Source organism: Pterocles gutturalis, unplaced genomic scaffold (genome assembly GCF_000699245.1).
Source record: "Pterocles gutturalis isolate BGI_N339 unplaced genomic scaffold, ASM69924v1 scaffold25224, whole genome shotgun sequence".
In the NCBI taxonomy this organism is placed as follows: domain Eukaryota; kingdom Metazoa; phylum Chordata; class Aves; order Pterocliformes; family Pteroclidae; genus Pterocles; species Pterocles gutturalis.
In genome coordinates, this window is record NW_010131473.1 from 1 (window position 1) to 18,465 (window position 18,465).

General features: G+C 45.4%; 1 protein-coding gene across 1 annotated transcript; it reads left to right on the top strand.

The window, feature by feature from the left end:
- Positions 1–165: 165 nt before the first annotated feature.
- Positions 166–17,901, top strand: LOC104458432 (ceramide synthase 4-like; the record flags this gene model as incomplete). The annotated part of the gene is made up of 9 exons (XM_010080630.1): positions 166–283; positions 2,886–3,004; positions 5,157–5,214; positions 7,607–7,657; positions 11,937–12,029; positions 12,890–13,018; positions 13,299–13,405; positions 13,828–13,984; positions 17,591–17,901. Coding segments are annotated over 9 exons (1,024 nt in total), but the record flags the coding sequence as incomplete, so codon positions are not given.
- Positions 17,902–18,465: the final 564 nt, after the last annotated feature.

Sequence of the window (18,465 nt, forward strand, 5' to 3'; positions counted from 1 at the left end):
ATCCCAGCTGGACCCAGGACACTATCTTATCTGCTTGACGTGATACTTGTGCTTAGATTCAAAATGTGGGAGGCCACTGTTAAGTACGACATCATGTTTTAACAGTGGGCAATATCAAAAGTCACTGTTCTATTTTTGGCTGAACCTTTCTCTTTTCTTTTGCAGAGCCATAGCCCTGCCCCTCAGTAGGAAGCTGGGTGTGAGAGACAAGGAGAGACCAAAAGCTCAGCCCATCCCCATCCTGGAAACATTTTATAGCACACGCTGCAAGAACCCTGATGAGGTGAGTCCTTTCTTCCTTTGCTTTTCTCTAGACAGCCCTTGCATCTTTAGCCAAATGAAATCACATTTGGAATCCTGAAGTTTTGTAGTGTTGCTCGTATTTGGAAGCTCAACAAAGCAGCAGGAACCACTATAGCATGGGCCACCTGACACCAGCCAGCCACAGGGGTCATTCTGCAAATGCCACCAGCTATCAGTTCTCCTTCTGAACACGTGGGAGTAGCAGCTTTCTATAGGTAGCATTCAAAAAAATTTAAATCCCAAATTCCTGTGGACAGGAAAGTGTTATCCCAAAGGAAAAAATGACAATTCCTGTTCCCTCTTGTGTTTGCCTTATATGTGGCTCAAACTGAAACACAGGAGGCTCTGTCTGAACATCAGGAAACACTTTCTCACTGTGAGGGTGCCCAGGTGCTGGAACAGGTTGCCCAGAGAGGTTGTGGAATCTCCATCCTTGGGGACACTTGAAAGCCATCTGGTCGTGGCCCTGGGTAGCCAACTCCAGGTAGCTCTGTTTGAGCAGGGGGGTTGGACCAGATGACCTTCAGAGATCCCTTCCCACCGCAGCCATTCTGTGATTCTGTGATGGCTTCTTTTCATTATTGGCAAATCCCTGTCACGTCAGCGGCCTTGAACTGACTCCCATGTTGCTAGTCCTTGCATCTCGGCAGATGTGGATTGTTTGATCCTCCTAGTTCCATTCTGTTGCTGTGCAATCCGTGAGTTTGAGACTGAGATTCAGGAATCCAACTGAAGTCTTGGCCTTTGTCACAGGGATTGTAAGGAGCGTCAGAAAACTGCAGACACAAACGGTGTGTAGTTTTCCCATGAGAAATAGAAAGAGTGATCTTGAAGAACTTGACAGGCTAATCCGGAGTTATAGTGGCTGCTGCTGGGGGAAAAAGCATTGGCAGGATTGTGAATTGTCGGGCAGTATTAGAATTTAACCTTGTCAGTGAAGTCCCTGGATGTCACCCCTGTGGTACGGAAAGGAATCAGATTTTCTTTCAGCTCCTTTTTGCAGGCTTTCTTGGTCTTGAAGGAATAGCTCTTAACCCTTACCGAGGATGTGTGAGCAGGGGGCTGGGGTTCCAGTCCCAAGCGCTAGTCCTAGGGCGAACATGTTACTGCCTTGAGAGGGCTGTTGCCTCATGGTTGCAGTGGGTATGTGGAGCCCCGGAACGTTCAGTGCCAGGTTAAAAGTGAAATAATGGAGGCTGAAATGAAAACACAGGCTTTCATCTGCATTGTGCAGCCAGCCTTTCTCCCCAGCAGCAGTAAGGAGTGTTCTCAGCAGCCCTTGCTAGTGTGGTGGTCTCTGACCTTCCTCTTGCCTGACTCGTCTGCAAAATCTGCACATTTCTCAGTAAAGCTGCTCCTGTCGCAGAGATCTAACTCAAGGCCCAGCTTTGCAAGCAGGTTTTCCCCACAGCTCTCCCTGCACCCACACTGCACTGAGGCTGACACTGTTGTCCCAGAGAATCTGTGATCCTGAGCATATCCTCGCCGTGAGACTCCTGACAGCAACGTGACGGGGAGCAAGAACGGTGCAGCTGGCTGCTGCCTTGCTCTGTTCCGTTCACCGGTTACACCTCACCCACTCTTCTAGTTTCCTCCTTCTCCCATGCTCTCAGACACCTGCTTACGAGTCAGCTTTTACTTGTCCCATACAAGATGGGATTTTGCTGTTCTCAGCAGCCTTCTTCTTGGGAGGAATTCCACATTATGGAGCAATTGGAGAATATAAGTCAGTGTCTCCATTTGTCTCCACCACAAGACAGAAGTCACTAAGTAAGAGTAGAAGGAAGCACATCTGAAGATTGGTGATGAATGTACATTTGTACAACATGCTTGTACAGTGTAAGTCACTCTCACGTGATACCATTAACGTAAATGCATTCTATGAAAAACTGTTGCCTTACTTAAAAAATAAGGCTATCCATGATGACGCTTCCAGAAGGAATATAAAACATGACTTTTTTTTTTTTCATGTCACATGCCAAACTCTTAAGAGCCTAAGGACAAGAAGAAAGGTAATTGTAGTATTTCTGTAGGTAGTCTATTGAAAAATTATCCCTAACAGGTTTACCACAACAGTACCCAGTAGAAAAATGGTGTTGCCTCTACTCATGATGTCAGTCAGGTTATTGGTTGATACTGCATCAGAATGCTGAAACGCATGACAAGATTTGGTGCAGAACTTTAAAAATTATTTAAGCTATGGTAAATCTTTCCTGGAGTGACAGATTTAAGGGACTGAGTCCCTGAACACAGGTTGAGGAAGTGATTCGACAACAAACTCTCGTGCAGTCGCAAGACCGGAGTTTGAAAGTTGAAACTGGAGAAGTTCACATAAAAAAATGTAACGTTTCAACATTTAGAATAAATAACCAGTTGCTTAAGGGGGGAAGGGAAAGATTTTCTACTATCTGAGGTCTTTACACTAGGAACAGACAGCTTTCTGAAAGAGGCCGTACCTCAAACAGATGTGAGCTTGCCAGGAGCCCCTAACTGGGCTGTGTGGTGGGTCAGAGGAGATGTCCCTATTGCTCCTTCTGCCCTTTGAACCCGATCTGAACCCTGCTGCCTCGCCTGTTTTCCAGGGTGAGCTGATCAGTTTAGCCGAACAGTGTGACCTGACGGTGAGGAAGGTGGAGAGATGGTTCCGGCGCCGGAGGAATGCAGACCGACCGAGCCTGTCGAAGAAGTTTTGCGAGGCCTGGTGAGCTGGAGCACAAGCCATGAGCAGGAGGGGTCTTTCACTAGAGCTGAGCTCCCCGCGGCAGTTCATTTCCCCCCGCCTGCTCCCCATCCTGTGCAGAGAGCATCTTGGGTCTTCCCTGCCCTGCCTGGTTCTTCTGCAACTATGTGGTGCTTATGTGTTACTGAAACATTCCTTGCTTTTCCCCTTCATTTCCATTCCCAAGTCTCCTTTCACTCCTGTCTTATCTTTATTCCTTATAAGGCCTCTGTTTCTGACTTTGTAAGGCTGGCATTCTGCTTTGAAACGCAATTGTACCTGAAAAACTCCCTACTGTTTTGTATCTTACTGCTTCTTGCTGCTGTTTCGGTGCCTGCAAACTAGTCAGCCTTTCTGGTGCCTTTCCTCTCACTTCCTTTTGCCTCACTGCAAGCTGATTCCTTCTGCTGCATCTTTTCTGCAACTGTTCTGCATGCTGTTGCTTATAAAAGTCACAGGCAGTGGGCTAGATGGTATTCTGCTGTCAGTTGACTTCACCATCTCGGAAAGTCAAAAACAAGCACCCTTTTACAGTGGCAGAAAAGGGCCCTATGTGGAAGCTTGTGTTTTCCAGAGAGTAAAACTCTTGTTAGAAACAGCTGTGTAGAAATCCTCCTTATTATATGGAGGCACAAAATAAACATCACGTGTGTCAGTTCTGTGGATGTTGGTCCTGGCTAAGCTTTCTACAGAAAAGGAGGATTCTCCTGAGCTTGGTCGAAATACCTTACTTATGAGTGTCTGCTCTGCTATTTGTGTAAGGAAGCAGGTTCTTCGAGGAAAGCCACAGAGAAATCATTAAATACCTGCAGTGCTATTTGTCTGTCTAAAAGTATGTTTCCATAGGGCAGGTATCAACTTTGAGCTCGTCACCTCATGCTCCATTTAGCAGTCAACCTGTAGCTGAAAACCCCTGCCTAAAAACCCTAATTGAAAAAGAAAAAATGGATGTGTATTATTTATTTATAATATTCTGGATTGTTGGAGTTAGAAATATTTACAAAATCTATGGACGAGTAGTTGTAAAGCAACCATGCTTAGTCTGCTTCCATCAAGATGAAATCGAAGTTCCGCCTGTGCTCAGCTGACTTGCAGTAAATAGTAACAGTAAATAGTAAACAGCAAATACTTTCCTGACTCAGCTCACCTGGGATGGTGTCCTTCCACCAGCCCTCTATCACCATTTGCAGTCTGGAGAAAGAATGTCTTTCTGATGTGACAGGGTAGCTTTGTACAGTTTGTGTCTGTCTTGGAGTTCTGGGGGTTTCATTGACAGGTGGAGTCTCTCTCAAAATGTGGTTACTCCTGATTTGTTCTGGAGATGTTTGGAAACTAAAGGACTGCTTTAGACAGTTTTATTCCTTTGAAGATTTCCTGTGTTTAGTTAATGAACAACTTGTTGATGCTGTTGGGGTTGAAATTCCCCTCATTCCTTACCATATGTGTGTATATTCTGTGTGATGTGCCTCTGTCCACTGAACTTGTTGAGCAGCTCATACATCCTTCTGTGTGGGTTTAATGTGGGTAAATCATTACCAGCCCCTGACTGGAATCAGACATGACAGTAATTAATTACTTTACATGATAATTAATTTGGCATGCCTAATCTCCAAAAGCCTAGGAGAGAGACTGACATTGTTTGACTTTTACCCATGCATCTGCTAGTGCTGAGAAGGTTTGGGATGATGATCTGGGTGAATTTACTCAGTGGGATTCTTGTACTTTCTGCCGTGGAATCATAGAATCCCAGAAGGTTTTGGGTGGGAAGGGACCTTAAAGCCCACCCAGTGCCACCCCCTGCCATGGGCAGGGACACCTCCCACTAGCCCAGGTTGCCCAAAGCCTCATCCAGCCTGGCCTTGAACCCCTCCAGGGATGGGGCATCCACAGCTTCTCTGGGCACCCTGGGCCACTGCCTCACCCCCTGTCTCTAAAGCAGAATTGCTCGTTGTGAAGCCTGTCGAATACGCTGGTAACAGCCGCTCCTGTTCTGAACTGGGCAAACTTGGCACATATTCATGTATGTCTTTGCCTTAATGGTGCCGTTCTTCGAATGAGCGTGATTGATATACAGAATTGCAGCGTGGCGGTTAATGAATGGGATTCTAACGTGTTTTGTTTTGTTTGTTTGTAGCTGGAGGTTTACATTTTACATCATTGCCTTCTTCACTGGACTTGCTGTCCTGTACGATGTGAGTACACAAGCAGTGCCCCCTGCTGTTCCACCCAGCCAGTGCCTGCAAGAACAACAGATTTTGTTGTCAAACCTATCCTTTCAGCCTTTCTCAGAGGGGTTTCCCCACCAAGCCAGTGTGTATCTGCAGAGCACACTTGTGAGACTACAAATATATGGGATTGTGCTTATTTTAAAAACTCCAACTCAAAACCAGGAGGTTTGCTCTTCTTCTGGCACAGCAGAAGACAGCTGGGATTGTGTAAAAATACATTTCTGTGGGGTAGGAGGAGGAACACTTGCCTGAGATGGAAGTTGCAGGGCCTGTTTGTGGGTTGTTTCCAATACCTGTTGAAGGCGAAAAACTCAGTCTTCCTTTGGAGTATGGACTGCAATTTAATGGTTTTATCGATTCATTTTGTTTTCTTAACCCAAGATGTGATTGGTTCAGGCTCATGCCTTTGCCTTTTCTCTAATTTGATAAATAATAAGTTCTCTTGATACAAATTGAACTGCCTCAACAGGCAGAAGAGGTAACAGCAGCCATGCGTATGCTCTGATCCCTGAGCTGTGTTCATTAAGCCAGAACACAGGGTACCAGTCATCCTCTGGCTGTTTTTTAAAGGTTCCCCTGGCTCTTTTGCTGAATCCAATTCTCTAAGTGAGCTTTGCAAAAGTCTCCTACACTGACTCCTTCTGAGGGGTTAAGTAATGGAAAACCTGCAAATCCCAAAACAGCACGTGCAAACTATGCTTGTAACTACTCCCTATTGTAATGAGTGAAGAACTTATGAATTTACACTGACTTTCAAGTCAGAGTTTAAGGTACTCCAGGAGCATGAGGATTACAGGATGAGCAAGCAAAGGTTTTGTGGATCTGTACATCAAAATAGACCACTGTTTGAGGCCAGCTATGTAAGTTTGGTATGAATGACCTGCTTAGCGTAGTACAAGAGCCTTGTGGCAACAGAAGGTGCAAAATCCTGTTCTTCTGCATGTTATCTGACCATTCTAGGAGTGAAAGATCATCTTCACTTTTCATGAAAGTCTTTTCTTTATTCAGTACAGATCTACAGACAGCACCTCTAGATCCTGTAGCAAGTAGCACGTTATTCTGTTATCTAAAATTGTACCAAAATGACCACATTAAAAAGAAGGATAAAGAATTAATGTAACAGGACATATTTGCATGTGACATTTCCTGACTTTTGCCTGTTTACTTTGTAATCTGAGTAGTATTTTGTATCTTTTATTGAATGCCTTTCTCTAGAAAAAAAGCAAATGTTTAAATTCTTTATCAGTAGCTTTAGACTGACCATGAGTCAGAGGAATAGCAGGTAAAAATGGAAAGTTATCTCGCAGTGCACCATCAGGAAACAGCTTTATTTGCTGAGAGCAGAGGAATTATGAAATTCCAGGAATCTGTGATTCCTTTCTAGTTTAGATAACATTATATGCTGTAGTTGTTTCAGAGTTTTTGCTTTGTCGTCTCTGATTCTGTATGACGCATCTCTCTTGGGTCTGTACCCATGTTTGCTGTAAATCCTACTCCCAACCCCACTCTTTTTTTACAAGCAGTTTTACCACTGCTTGTAAAACCCACTGCTCCTGCTTTCCTTCCGTGTTGCCCATGCACCACCAGGTCTCCAGGAGAGAATAAGAAATGTTGCCTTCTTGCTCTCAGCTCTGGTATGTGGAGCCTTGTAGACCTGTTCTAGAAAATGGCCCTTACATGTGTGGCACAGAACATGTTCCCTCACTGTGTGCTCTAGGACGTGCTTGCTCTGATCAGATCTGGGCACAGCGAAGGGTCAGAGCCTGCTCCATGCAGGAAGAACTTTTGGGGAGTTTAGTTGCATTGTTTCTGTGAAAGTTTCTAAGCTGACAAGTTCTAAACTACCAATTTTATATGAAGTGTGAGCAAAGCAGGCTCCTCTCAGAGGTTCATTACTTAACAGACTGCAGCATGATCCTCACCATTAGAGGAAAAACTATATTCCTGATGCACAAGTTTTCAGCCTTCTTACCATGTTTAAGTGTTGTCCAAACCACAGAGATTCTTAATGAAATGGTTGTAAGAATATTTTAATACATTCAAAACATCACCACCACCCCCCCAAACTTGTAGAAGGCTGCAACAAGTTGGTGGAAATCCTCCCTAAGTTATTTTGTTTGGAACTGGGCTAAACAGCTTGTGAGATTTCAGTGCAATAGCCACAAATTGGCAATATCACAACCAGCTGCAAGTTCTTGTAATGGAAATCTTTTGGCAACTGAATTCCAGACAGTGCGAGCAGCTCTGCCTGTAACAAAACACAACAAAGTAGTAGTAACAAACTAAAGGAGTTAGATGGTTGATAAAAGAAGAATTCCTCTGGCATTCTCACATTCAAGTTACATTTTCTTTCCAGAAGCCTTGGCTTTGGGACCATAGAGAGTGCTGGACAGGATATCCGCAACAGGTGAGTCATGCAAGAGAGAAAATTGCTGTTATAAATAGTGTATTGTATTTCAATATCTTTTGAATATCAGGTTGTATTAGTGACAAAAGAGAGGGCACTGAGTTAAATTCAGACTCACGAGCCCTAAGAGTTCAAAGCCAGATCTGGTGTAATCTAAATACAGTAGAGGATGAGTCAGGAAAGCAGAAGGAGACTGCAGAAGTAAAAGGAAAGTGAGAGTTCTGACCACATGAGCCAAGAAACTGAAAAATGGGAATGCTCCAATGTTGTTTAGTTTTTAGAAGAAGCTGGGGCCAGAGAAAGACATGTTGCCTGAGGAGAAAAAGTTAAGACTTCAGTGGAGAATATGCAGAGCCGAGGACATGCTCCGGATGCTGTGTACTTTCAGCTATACTGAAGAATCATGTCCACAGTGCTCCCCGATTAGTTTGTCTCCCAGTGGAACTAGCAGTATAGCCAGTAGCAGTACAGCATTATTCCCATTAAGGTCAGAGGATGCTCTCTTACAGTTTTCAATGTATATTCTAAGCTTTTTTACAACAGTGGGTCGGAAAACGTACATCTCTTATCAGCCCAGACCAGAATAACCTCAATGAAAATTGCCAGCTAGGCACAAAATCTGCTCCTTATTCATAAACACTGTGATGGGTTAGCCCTTGGGTGGGGGCCAAACCATACACACCCACTCACACAATTACCCCCCTCCAGCCAAGGATAGGGGAGAGAGTTAAAGGGGTAAAGGGAAAAAAAGGACTCGTGGGTTGAGATAAGGACAATTTAATAACTAAACTACAATAATATTGAAAATAATACTATATACAAATATACAAATGAGTGATACACAGTGATACTGCCCCCCCACCCGACAACCAAAGGCTCAGCCTGTTCCCGACTAACGATACTGAGAAGGGAGAGTCCCGAAACCACACTCACGATTCCCCCAGGCAGGGGGTGCACCGGTCCCGGAGGCACTCGCAGAACGGAGATAACAGTCCCAGCATCCCAGACCGAGAGCTGACCGGGGCGTGGGGGGGGAGGCCTTGGGAGAGTGACCACCTGGAGTGAGATGATCCGGAGCCAAGAGAGATCTGGAAACCAAAGGGACCCAGAACAAAAAGGGACGATCTTCCAGAGGGTCCTCACCTATATACTGGGCATGACGTGTATGTTATGGAATAGATTATTGGCTACTCTAAGTTTCAGTCTTGAACCTAAGATCAAATCCTGGGCTAGCAACTGGCTGTGCTTCCTCCCTCGTCTGCCAACCTTGGCAGCAGCGCAAAGCATCGCTTCTTATCGGCTTTCTTCTGAGCACAGATCTAAAACACAGCCTCTTGCTAGCTGTTATGAAGAAAGTGAACTCTATCGCAGCTTAACCCAGGACAAACACAAGGAGTGAAGATAGCAACCAGAAGACTGGTACGTTTTTGCCCAGCTGCCTCCCTTGCTGTTCCTACTCCTAAAACTTGAGAAGTTTAAAGAGTTAGAACAGGGCTTCACGCACTGAGCACACGAGCTATTGCCTGCTCTGCCTTTCCCCTTACGTTTTCATGTGCTCCAGATTCTCTAGAGAAGACAACTATTGCCTGTTCTAGAGCAGGAGCCTTCCTGTGTCACACTGCTGTGTATGCCAGAGCAGACGTAGTAAGGAGAGCTAAATTTCATCAAAATGAAAAATCTGATTCCAACTTTGGAAGAGGTTCCTCTGTCCTCTGAAAGCATCTGGTGTTTCTAGCAGGGTAGTAATTAATCTTCTGTATTATCATACAGGGAGCTACCATGCACAGGATTTTACAGTACTAGAATTTCCTGGGTAGGAAATAAAATATTTTATTAATTTAAGAGGAGGCTGAAGGAAGCTTGATCCAAGTACCTAGACAAAGTGAAGCCTGCCTAAGTTCCAGGGCTTTTTGGTCTGGCAATCAAAGTTCGAGCAAGACCCCATGACTGTACATGGAGGTTGCAAACCCATAAAGGGAAATGCAATGCACAATTTTAACAGTGTGAGCCACAGGAACTGTAACAGCACAAGGGTGTGAAGGATGAGTCTCTGAGACTCTGAATGAGTCAAGCCAAGTCTCCAGACAATCCACTGTCATGCAAAAGCAGAAATTTTAGGGGCAGATCTGTAGTTCAGTGGAAAAGCCAAACCATACAAACAGGTGGTGCTTGAATAGGAGTGTAAGACTAAAAGGATCACTTGGGTCTTGTGTCCTGTTCTGTACCTTTGGAGTATGTCTTCAAAAACCATCCAAGCCTTCATAACAGCACACTGGGGTGGGTTGACCCTGGCTGGCTGCCGTGTGCCCACCAAGCTTCTCTGCCTCCCACCTCCTCAGCTGGACAGAGGGGAGAAAATAGGAGAGGCTCGTGGGTTGAGAGAAGGACAAGGAGGTCACTTAGCAATTACCATTGTGGGCACAACTGACTTGTCTTAGGGAAATTAATTTAATGTATTGCCAATCAAATCAGTGTAGGATAATGACAAATAAGAAAAAATGTAAAAACACCTTCCCTCTACCCCTCCCTTTTTCCCAGGCTCAGCTTCACTCCTGACTTCTCTGCCTCCTCCCCCCGAGTGGGGCAGAGGGATGGAGAATGGTGGTTGTAGTCAGTCAGTTCATCACACGTTGTCTCTGCTACTCCTTCCTCCTCACACCCTTCCGCTGCTCCAGTGTGGGATCCCACCCCCAGGAGACAGTCCTCCACAAACCTCTCCAGCGTGTGTCCTTTCCACGGGGTGCAGTCCTTCAGGAACAGACTGCTCCAACATGGGTCCCCCACAGGTCCTGCCAGGAGCCTGCTCTCCATGGGGTCACCAGCCTTCTTTGGGCACATCCACCTGCTCGAGCGTGGGGTGCTCGACAGCCGCAGATGGATCTCTGCTCCACCGTGGAGCTCCCCGGGCTGCAGGGGCACAGCTGCCTCACATCTGCACCGCAGGCTGCAGGGGAATCTCTGCTCCGGTGCTTGGAGCACCTCCTGCACCTGACCTCGGTGTCTGCAGAGATGTTTCCCTCACATATTCTCACTTCGCTCTCCCAGCTTCTGTTGCACAGCAGATTTTACCCTTTCTTTTACCCCTCCGTCGCTGATGGGCTCAGCTGTGCCCAGCAACGGGTCCATCCTGGACTGGGGCAGAGGGAAAACCTTGCCAAAACCTTGCCATGTAAACCCAATACATGCGCTTTCCAACATCTGTAACAAACAGAAAAGACCAAAACCAGAGCTGGCAATGTCCCACTGGCAAGAGCGAGAGAGGTTAAGGACAAACCTGTCTGTTAGCGGGAACAAAGAATGTATTACAGCTTCTACTCAACAAACTATGGCCTGTGCTCCAGACAATGGCAGAAGACACTCCTGTTCTCCCAAATAATCTTATCTTAGGGGAAATAAAACCCCTTCTGATCCAGAGCTCCTGTTTGGATAACCTCCAGAGTGTGAACAGCATATACCCCCCCGGGAGGTGTTAATGTCGCCTCTGGTAGCACTGGTGCTTCCTCTTGTGCCCGAGCACTGGTGCTACAAAAGAAATCGAGCTAAAATCTATGAAGGCCATAAATCAAGACTTTGGGTAGAGAAAGCCCAGATAAATTGGTATTTGAGATTCTTTGGAAATGCTGGTTGCAAAGCCCCTTTTGTTACAGTATTTTTTTTTTTCTCAAGCAGGTTCAGGTTTAAGGAGGCCATATAGTGCCACAACAGCAAAAAATTACTTGTTAAATATCACTGATATTGCTATGTGGGCCTAAGATGTTAGTTTTCCAGCTGTAAACCCCCAGAAAAATTAGCCAGAAGAGTGCAGGTTACTGTTCACACTGGGATTGCACTTTCCCCCATTAGTTTGATTAAATGGAATATCTGTGATAGAGTACAAGGTGTCTGGAGCATGTCCTTGAGTCTAAAAAGGGGATGATTTACTCAGCTACTACGTACCTATTTCACCATAGTGAAATGGTTTACATAGTTTTTAAAGCTCTATACTGACTGCTCAGGAATCTGCACAGTGCTGAAGAAATTCTAAAAATATTCAGGATCTTCTTGGTGGTTCTCTAAATATGCCACAAAGTGGAATTTCCCCTGCCATTTGCTTTCACCTCAGCACAGATGACATTTAGTAAGTAAATGCGCTGTTCAATTGAAGTATTTCCCCTGAAGCTGGAAGAACCAGTTTTACTGGTTTGGTTATCTGATATTCTTTAGCCTAGGAAGGGGTCTTGACTTCCAGCTCTTGCTGTACTTTATCTGATGGTTATTTCACTCTCTCCCTCTCTCACAGCCTCTACAGCCCTCCTTGTTCTGGTACTACCTGCTGGAGCTCTCCTTCTACTGGTCCCTGGTCTTCACCCTGCCCTTCGATGTGAAGAGGAAGGTGAGTGACAACCTCAGGGAATAATCAAGAACAGGCGGGACCCAAGCTGAACACTCAGGACAGTGATCTCCAAGAGCACGTGTATAGTGTGAGGTTTTGAGGGACTCTGTCCATGCTCATTCTCAGGGATTTCCATTCCCAGTCACTGGTTTCCCTCTCCTCTGGGAACTGGAAAACACAAACCCTGACATAGAAAAGTTCAAACTACTGCAGAGCTCTCAATCCAGACTTAAAATCCAAACTTAAAAATTACTCTTCTAGGCTACACTGATCATAGAAGACAGGAAAAGAGATGATTCTCTACCGGTTAGGCTGCATGTGTTCATAGGTGCCAGTGCCCCAAGAGCCAGGGTGCTGCGTGATTCCATAGGCGTACACGTGGACTGAGGCTGCAAATACACCCCTATAAGTAAAGGGTGGTTGTGAGCCTCCACGAGCAGGCTTGGGTGTATGAGATGATTGTGCAAAAAGGTAGGCATGCCCAGGAGCACAGACCAGGCATGGATATGGGCACTGCTTCATGACAGAAAGGAAGCTTTCTTTACATTGAATATCTGTACTAAAGCGTTGGCTCTTCTGTCTGATTTGCACCATCGTCAGCCCATTACTGGTGGAGGGAGAGTGTGCTCTTTGTTATGAAATCGCCAGTTGACACTGTAAGCTCTTCACTCCTGGCTTTCTTGGTTGCCTGTATTTCTAGAGTGTGTTTGGTAAAAAAAGTTATATGGATAAGACCTTATAGAGGGAAGTTTCTTAGTCGTTGGGTAGAGAGATTTCACTGCTACCTGCAGGAGGCATGCTTGAACTAGGGCAGGAGGTGCGGTATGAATTTTATTCTCTGCTGTCCCCTTTGTCATCAGGACTTCAAGGAGCAGATAGTTCATCACGCTGCAACCATCTTCCTGATCAGTTTTTCATACTGTGCCAATTACATCCGTATTGGGACACTGGTGATGGTGATTCATGATGCTTCTGATTGCTTCCTAGAGGTGAGCTCCACAACTTGCATGCTAAGTAAAGCCTAGTTAGGAATAGTACTCTTCAGCCAAAGGGTGGCTTTTGATCTAGCACAGTCTGGGCCAAGTGCTACGGTGTTTGACAGATAACTTAGTACTCACCTCCTGACCCAGCCTAGGGTGCCCTGCAGAGAGCCAGGAAGAAGCATGATTACCTGCATGCAGATTGTGTCGTATCTGTCTCGTTAGCTTCCTGGAGCATGTGCAGATGCACTGTCTTGGCCTGCTCTTTTATTGTTCTTTCTCCTTACAGCCAACTAAGATATTCAATTACATGAAATGGAAAAAAACTTGCGACAGCCTCTTTATGATCTTCTCAGCTGTTTTCCTCATCAGCCGCCTGGTCGTTTTCCCCTACACGTAAGTCTGCTGCAGTCAAGGGAAATGGAAAAGCTGCCTTCTGAGAGACGTGATAATTCAGCTGGATGCTGACTCTTTTGCTGCAGCCTTTGCTTTTCAACTCTTGAGCATATGTCCCAGCCTATTGCATAGGCTTCAGTGCCGTGTGGCTGTTGCACCTGCCTTGGGGTAAACTAGGGTGGTCTACCTCATAGTTCATACAGCAGTCTTTAAGTTCTGAAGTACCCTGCAGAGGAGGAGTCCTCATCCTGTGGCTCTACCCTACTTATTTCTGGTGGGGAACTGAGAGTTGGCTCACGTGTTTTACATAAGAAGGAGGGGACTGACTTGAAACTCCCTTTGTGACTAGAGCTTTCTGGGGCTTAATTACAGCCCTACTAACAACACGCTTTCCTTCCACTGCAATTCCCTCTCTTTTGCAGAGTGCTCTATAACACCTACTATTACTCCATGGAGATATTCCAACCCTTCTTTGGATACTACTTCGTGAATGCTCTCCTGATAATTCTGCAGCTGCTCCATGTCTTCTGGTCCTGCCTAATTATTCACATGGTCTACAAGTTCTTCTGCCAGGGCACGGTATGAATCTGTTTGTAATCCCCCGTACATGAAATGGGGAGGGAGAGTCTGTATAGACTGCTCGGGAACACGGGTTCGTCCAGGATGGATTCCTTCTTGCCCTAGTGAAATTATACATGTACAGTCCTAACAGTGAGGTGAAAGGAGCACCTCAGTATTAGCAGGGAAAGTTGACCCAAAAAAAAGTAAATTTCTTGTGAGTCCCTACAATATTGGGACCACTTCTGATGCTTGTATTCAAGAAGAATGTGGACTGGACTCAGGGGAGATTTCCATGAACAAACCCAGGGACATCTGAGTAAGGGTCCCAACACTTGGTCCAGTATGATTTGCATTTGTAACAAAACTAAGAAATTAAGGCAGGTAAAGTTGTCATGATTGGTGAGGCCAGTGCAAAAGTACTCCCTTGTAGTACAAGATTGAGATCACAGAATCACAGAATGGCTGCGGTTGGAAGGTACCTCTGTAAGTCTTGTCCATATTCCCTGGCTCAAGGAAGGTCACCTAGAGGAGGTTGCCTGGGACCATGTCAAGACAGCTTTTGAGTATCTCCAGGTCCACAGCCTCTCTGGGCACCCTGTGCCAGTGCTTGGTCACCCTCTCAGTGAAAAAGTATTTCCTGATGTTCAGAGGGAGCCTCCTGTGTTTCAGTTTGTGCCCATTGCCTCTTGTCATGTCAGTGGGCACTCCTGAGAAGAGCCTGGCTCTGCCTTCTCTACACCTTCCCTCCAGGCATTAATGTGCATTGATAACATCCCCCTGAGCCTTCCCTTCTCCAGGCTGCACAGTCCCAGCTCGCCTGGCCTTTCTTCATGGGAGATGCTTCAGTCTCTTCATCATCTTCATGGCTCTTCCTCAGACTCTCCAGTGTGTTCGTGCCTCCCTTGTACTGGGGAGCCCTGGACTGGACCCAGCACTCCAGCTGTGGCCTCACCAGTGCTGAGCAGACTGCAAGGACCACCTCCCTTGACCTGCTGGCAGCATTCCTCCTAGCGCAGTCCAGGGCGGGCAAGAACACATTACTGGCTCGTGTTCAATTTGTTGTCTGCCAGGACCTCCAGGTTTTTCTTAGAAAATCTGCTCAGCCCCCAGCGTGTCCTGATGCCTGGGGTCGTTCCTCTCCAGGTGCAGGACTTCACACTTCCCCTTGCTTAACTTTACAAGGTTCCTGCCAGCCCAGTTCTCCAACTTGCCCATGTCCCTCTGGATGGCAGCACGATCCTTTGGCGTACCAGACATTCCTCCCAGTGTTGTGTCTTCAGCAAACCTGCTTAGTGCACTCTGCCCTGTCAGCCAGATCATTAATACACGTTTCTTATGGATTGTCTTACAGTGCTGTAGATGTCTACAGAGTAGATATTTCTGTCTAAATTAGATATCTGGACTCTTTTCACAGCAGCAGAGGTAAACAGGCATCCCCAAAGCATAATCCACTCAAGGTTGCACCCAGGTGGTGCTGTTCATCTCTGTCAGTCCTAGAGCAACCCTGGATGAATGTCTGAGATGCAGCTGCGTAAATTTCAGTGAAATGCATCCCACCCTTTCTGATCATAGCCTGTACTATTTGCTGTGAGACCAAACTGCTGCTCAGCATGAAATTCTTCCCAAAAAATCAAAGGCATGACCTAATGGCATTAGATTGGCCACATGCCCAGGACACGGTCCAGGAGCAGCAAGTTAGTGCCTTGTGAGAGTTGATCTCATAGTCCAGGATGAGTAGTTTTATTGGTATCCGACTGGGGAATTCTGTCTTATGGGAACTGAGAACAAGCATTAAAGGCTCATCTTCATCCATATTGTCCTCATTTTCTTTACCTGCCTTCTCTTAAGGTAGCACAGAGCAAATTACTTGCAAATTAGGAAACAGAAAATTCACAGGGCAGAAAATGAAGATGCAACTGAAGACTCCCTTTTACTGTTTTCCTAATTCTAGTGTGGGCTGAATTACCATTGCAGTTATTACAGTGTAAAATGATGAGGTAATAGCTGTCATTAGAAAGACATGAACCATCAGGAAGAAAAATACTGAAGCATATCCAGAATTATTCCTATTTTATCTAAAAATCATCTGTCACATTTGATGCAAAAATATATTTGAGAGCTTTCCATACTGAGCCGTGAATAGCAAAGAAAAATCATCCTCAACAGATCCATTTCAACAGTAGCCCAAAGCAGTATCAGCAAGAGTACAGGACATTTTCCCCTTTTTGGGAGCCATTAGTTTCTCGCTCCACTCAGAAGTTCACATTCTTCTCATGGGCCTTTGCAATCTCCACAGTTTTCCTCTCTGGCTGCAGGATTATCTGCACCACCTTCTCACGTGATGTCCCTGAATCCCCAGTAACTGGAACTCAGCCCGGATCCTGAAGTACGAGTTTTATTCCCTCATACAGGCAACCCAAGATGCGTTGCTGTAATTCATGCAGCTGTATGCTTCCAATGTGAATCTTCCTAGGTTCAAGGCCTCAACCACATTCTATGGCCACGAATCTATAAATTTAGGAATATCAATTACTATTTGTCCTTATGCTGCAGATCAAGACTCCTGCGTATTTCCTAAACTGCCCATTTCAGAATGACACGAGGTCTGGGTTGATCACTTACCCGTATTGTCCTTGTAGGCAGATTGGCTTCAGTGCAAGTTTAGATTCTTACAAATCCTGTCTGCATGTGGGTGTAGTGATCTCTAGAAAGAGCATCAGACCAAAGAGACTTCTTAATATGATCCAAGAGATATCTCCAGAGGAACAGGCAGAGTAAATGGAGACTACAGGTGTCCATGCAGCGACTGACGCACCCCTGAGCTGTTTCCAAAGATCAGGTCACAGAAGGGGTTTGCTGCTTTCCCTCAGAGTACTTTTTCCAGCAAGGAGTGTGACACCATTAATATGTCCCCAATTTTGCCATCTTGTATTGCAGAGTAGAAACAGCCTGGGAAGCCAGCAAGTGCTAGCCTGCTTTTTCTAAACTGTAATTTTATCACATTGCTTCTTCTTTGTCTTCCTTTTAAGGCAATAAATTCAATATTTATAAAAGTGGATTATAGATCTCTCGGTCAATAGCAAGAGGGGAAAATCTGAACACAAAACTGAACATAATCAGAGCTGATGGCTTTGTGTGAAGCTGTTGGTTTGTTCAAAAGCACACGCTGTCCAAAGCAGTGTGCTTAACCTGCAGCCACCCAGGCCAAGCATGGGCAGAAGCTATCTCCTTGTCCCTTTCAGAACATGTAAAAGACCTTGATTAACTGCCTCCCCCATCCATCTTCCCCATGCTGATTCCCAAAGCAGTGGTGTGGATCTCCTCAGTCTTACATAGTTGTCCTCAGTCCTGGTCATCTGTGGTTTGGTGCTGCTTCTCAACCTGTGCAGTAATTCCCAGCGTTTATCAGGATCACAGCTAGGTTTCCACCGAGACTGAAATCAAAGAGACAGGGAGAATCTGTTTCCAAAGGTGATGTAAAAGCTGAAAGGACTGTGGTCCCAAATGGTAGAACTGTGTGCCAAAGGCAACTGGCCAAAGCAGCAGATGAATGTTTAGCCTGTGGCTTAGCTAGCACAGCAGACTTCCATGTCTGTATTGCTTCTCATTTACATTTCTCTGTAGATGGACAAGGACATGAGAAGTGACACAGAAGAAAGTGACAAGGATGAAGAAAGAGAAAACATCAGGGAAAAGGAGAAAAATGGGATCGTGTATTTCAGCAACATCACAAGCAACAATTATATCCAGAGGAATGGGGCTGAGCCACTGAAAAACAGAACCCATCTCACCAACGGCCATGTCAAGGAAAGATAGCTGCTGTCCAGCTGCTTCTCATCTGGTCTTTAAAGATTCCAGTCCACCACCTTTAGAAGCAGTTTTCCTCATTGTGTAGATAAAACAGAGTGCAATTGCAGTATCATAGCTGAATTCCTGCTTCCCATAAACGGAAGTGTTCATAGTCGGTGATATTTGAAGGAAGTTTTCGGTCTTTCTTCAGTAAAAGCTTGCTATAGGTTGTAGCCTTGAAGCAGACAGAAAGGGATCAAAGTGGTCTGACTTGTATTAGACTGTACCATAAGTTGTTGTTAAATGTGTTAATCTTGAAAAATACTTAAAAGAAAAAAAAAAAAGGTGGAGGTGGATAAACTCTGGCAATGTCAAGTCTTAACCACCTAATGCTGTTTGGTAGGAACCTGTTTAGCCCTGGTCTGCCTCTGGAGGCCCTGCCCCATTGCCACTAATGATTATGGCTAACAAGCGTGAGAATCTATATCTTCATATGGGGACACCGCTTTGAGAAGACTGGTGCCCTGTACACACTCAGAAAATTAAAACTGAGCGTAGCGGAATGAAAACTTTGTAAAGACATAGGAGAAAACATTTTCTTCTCAAAGGAAATGTTGCTGTGTGCCATATGACCAGTTTTGTAATGGTATGGATCTCAGTCCCTCCTGTTTGTCAGCATTATTGCCACAAAGGTGGGAACTCCAAAGCCC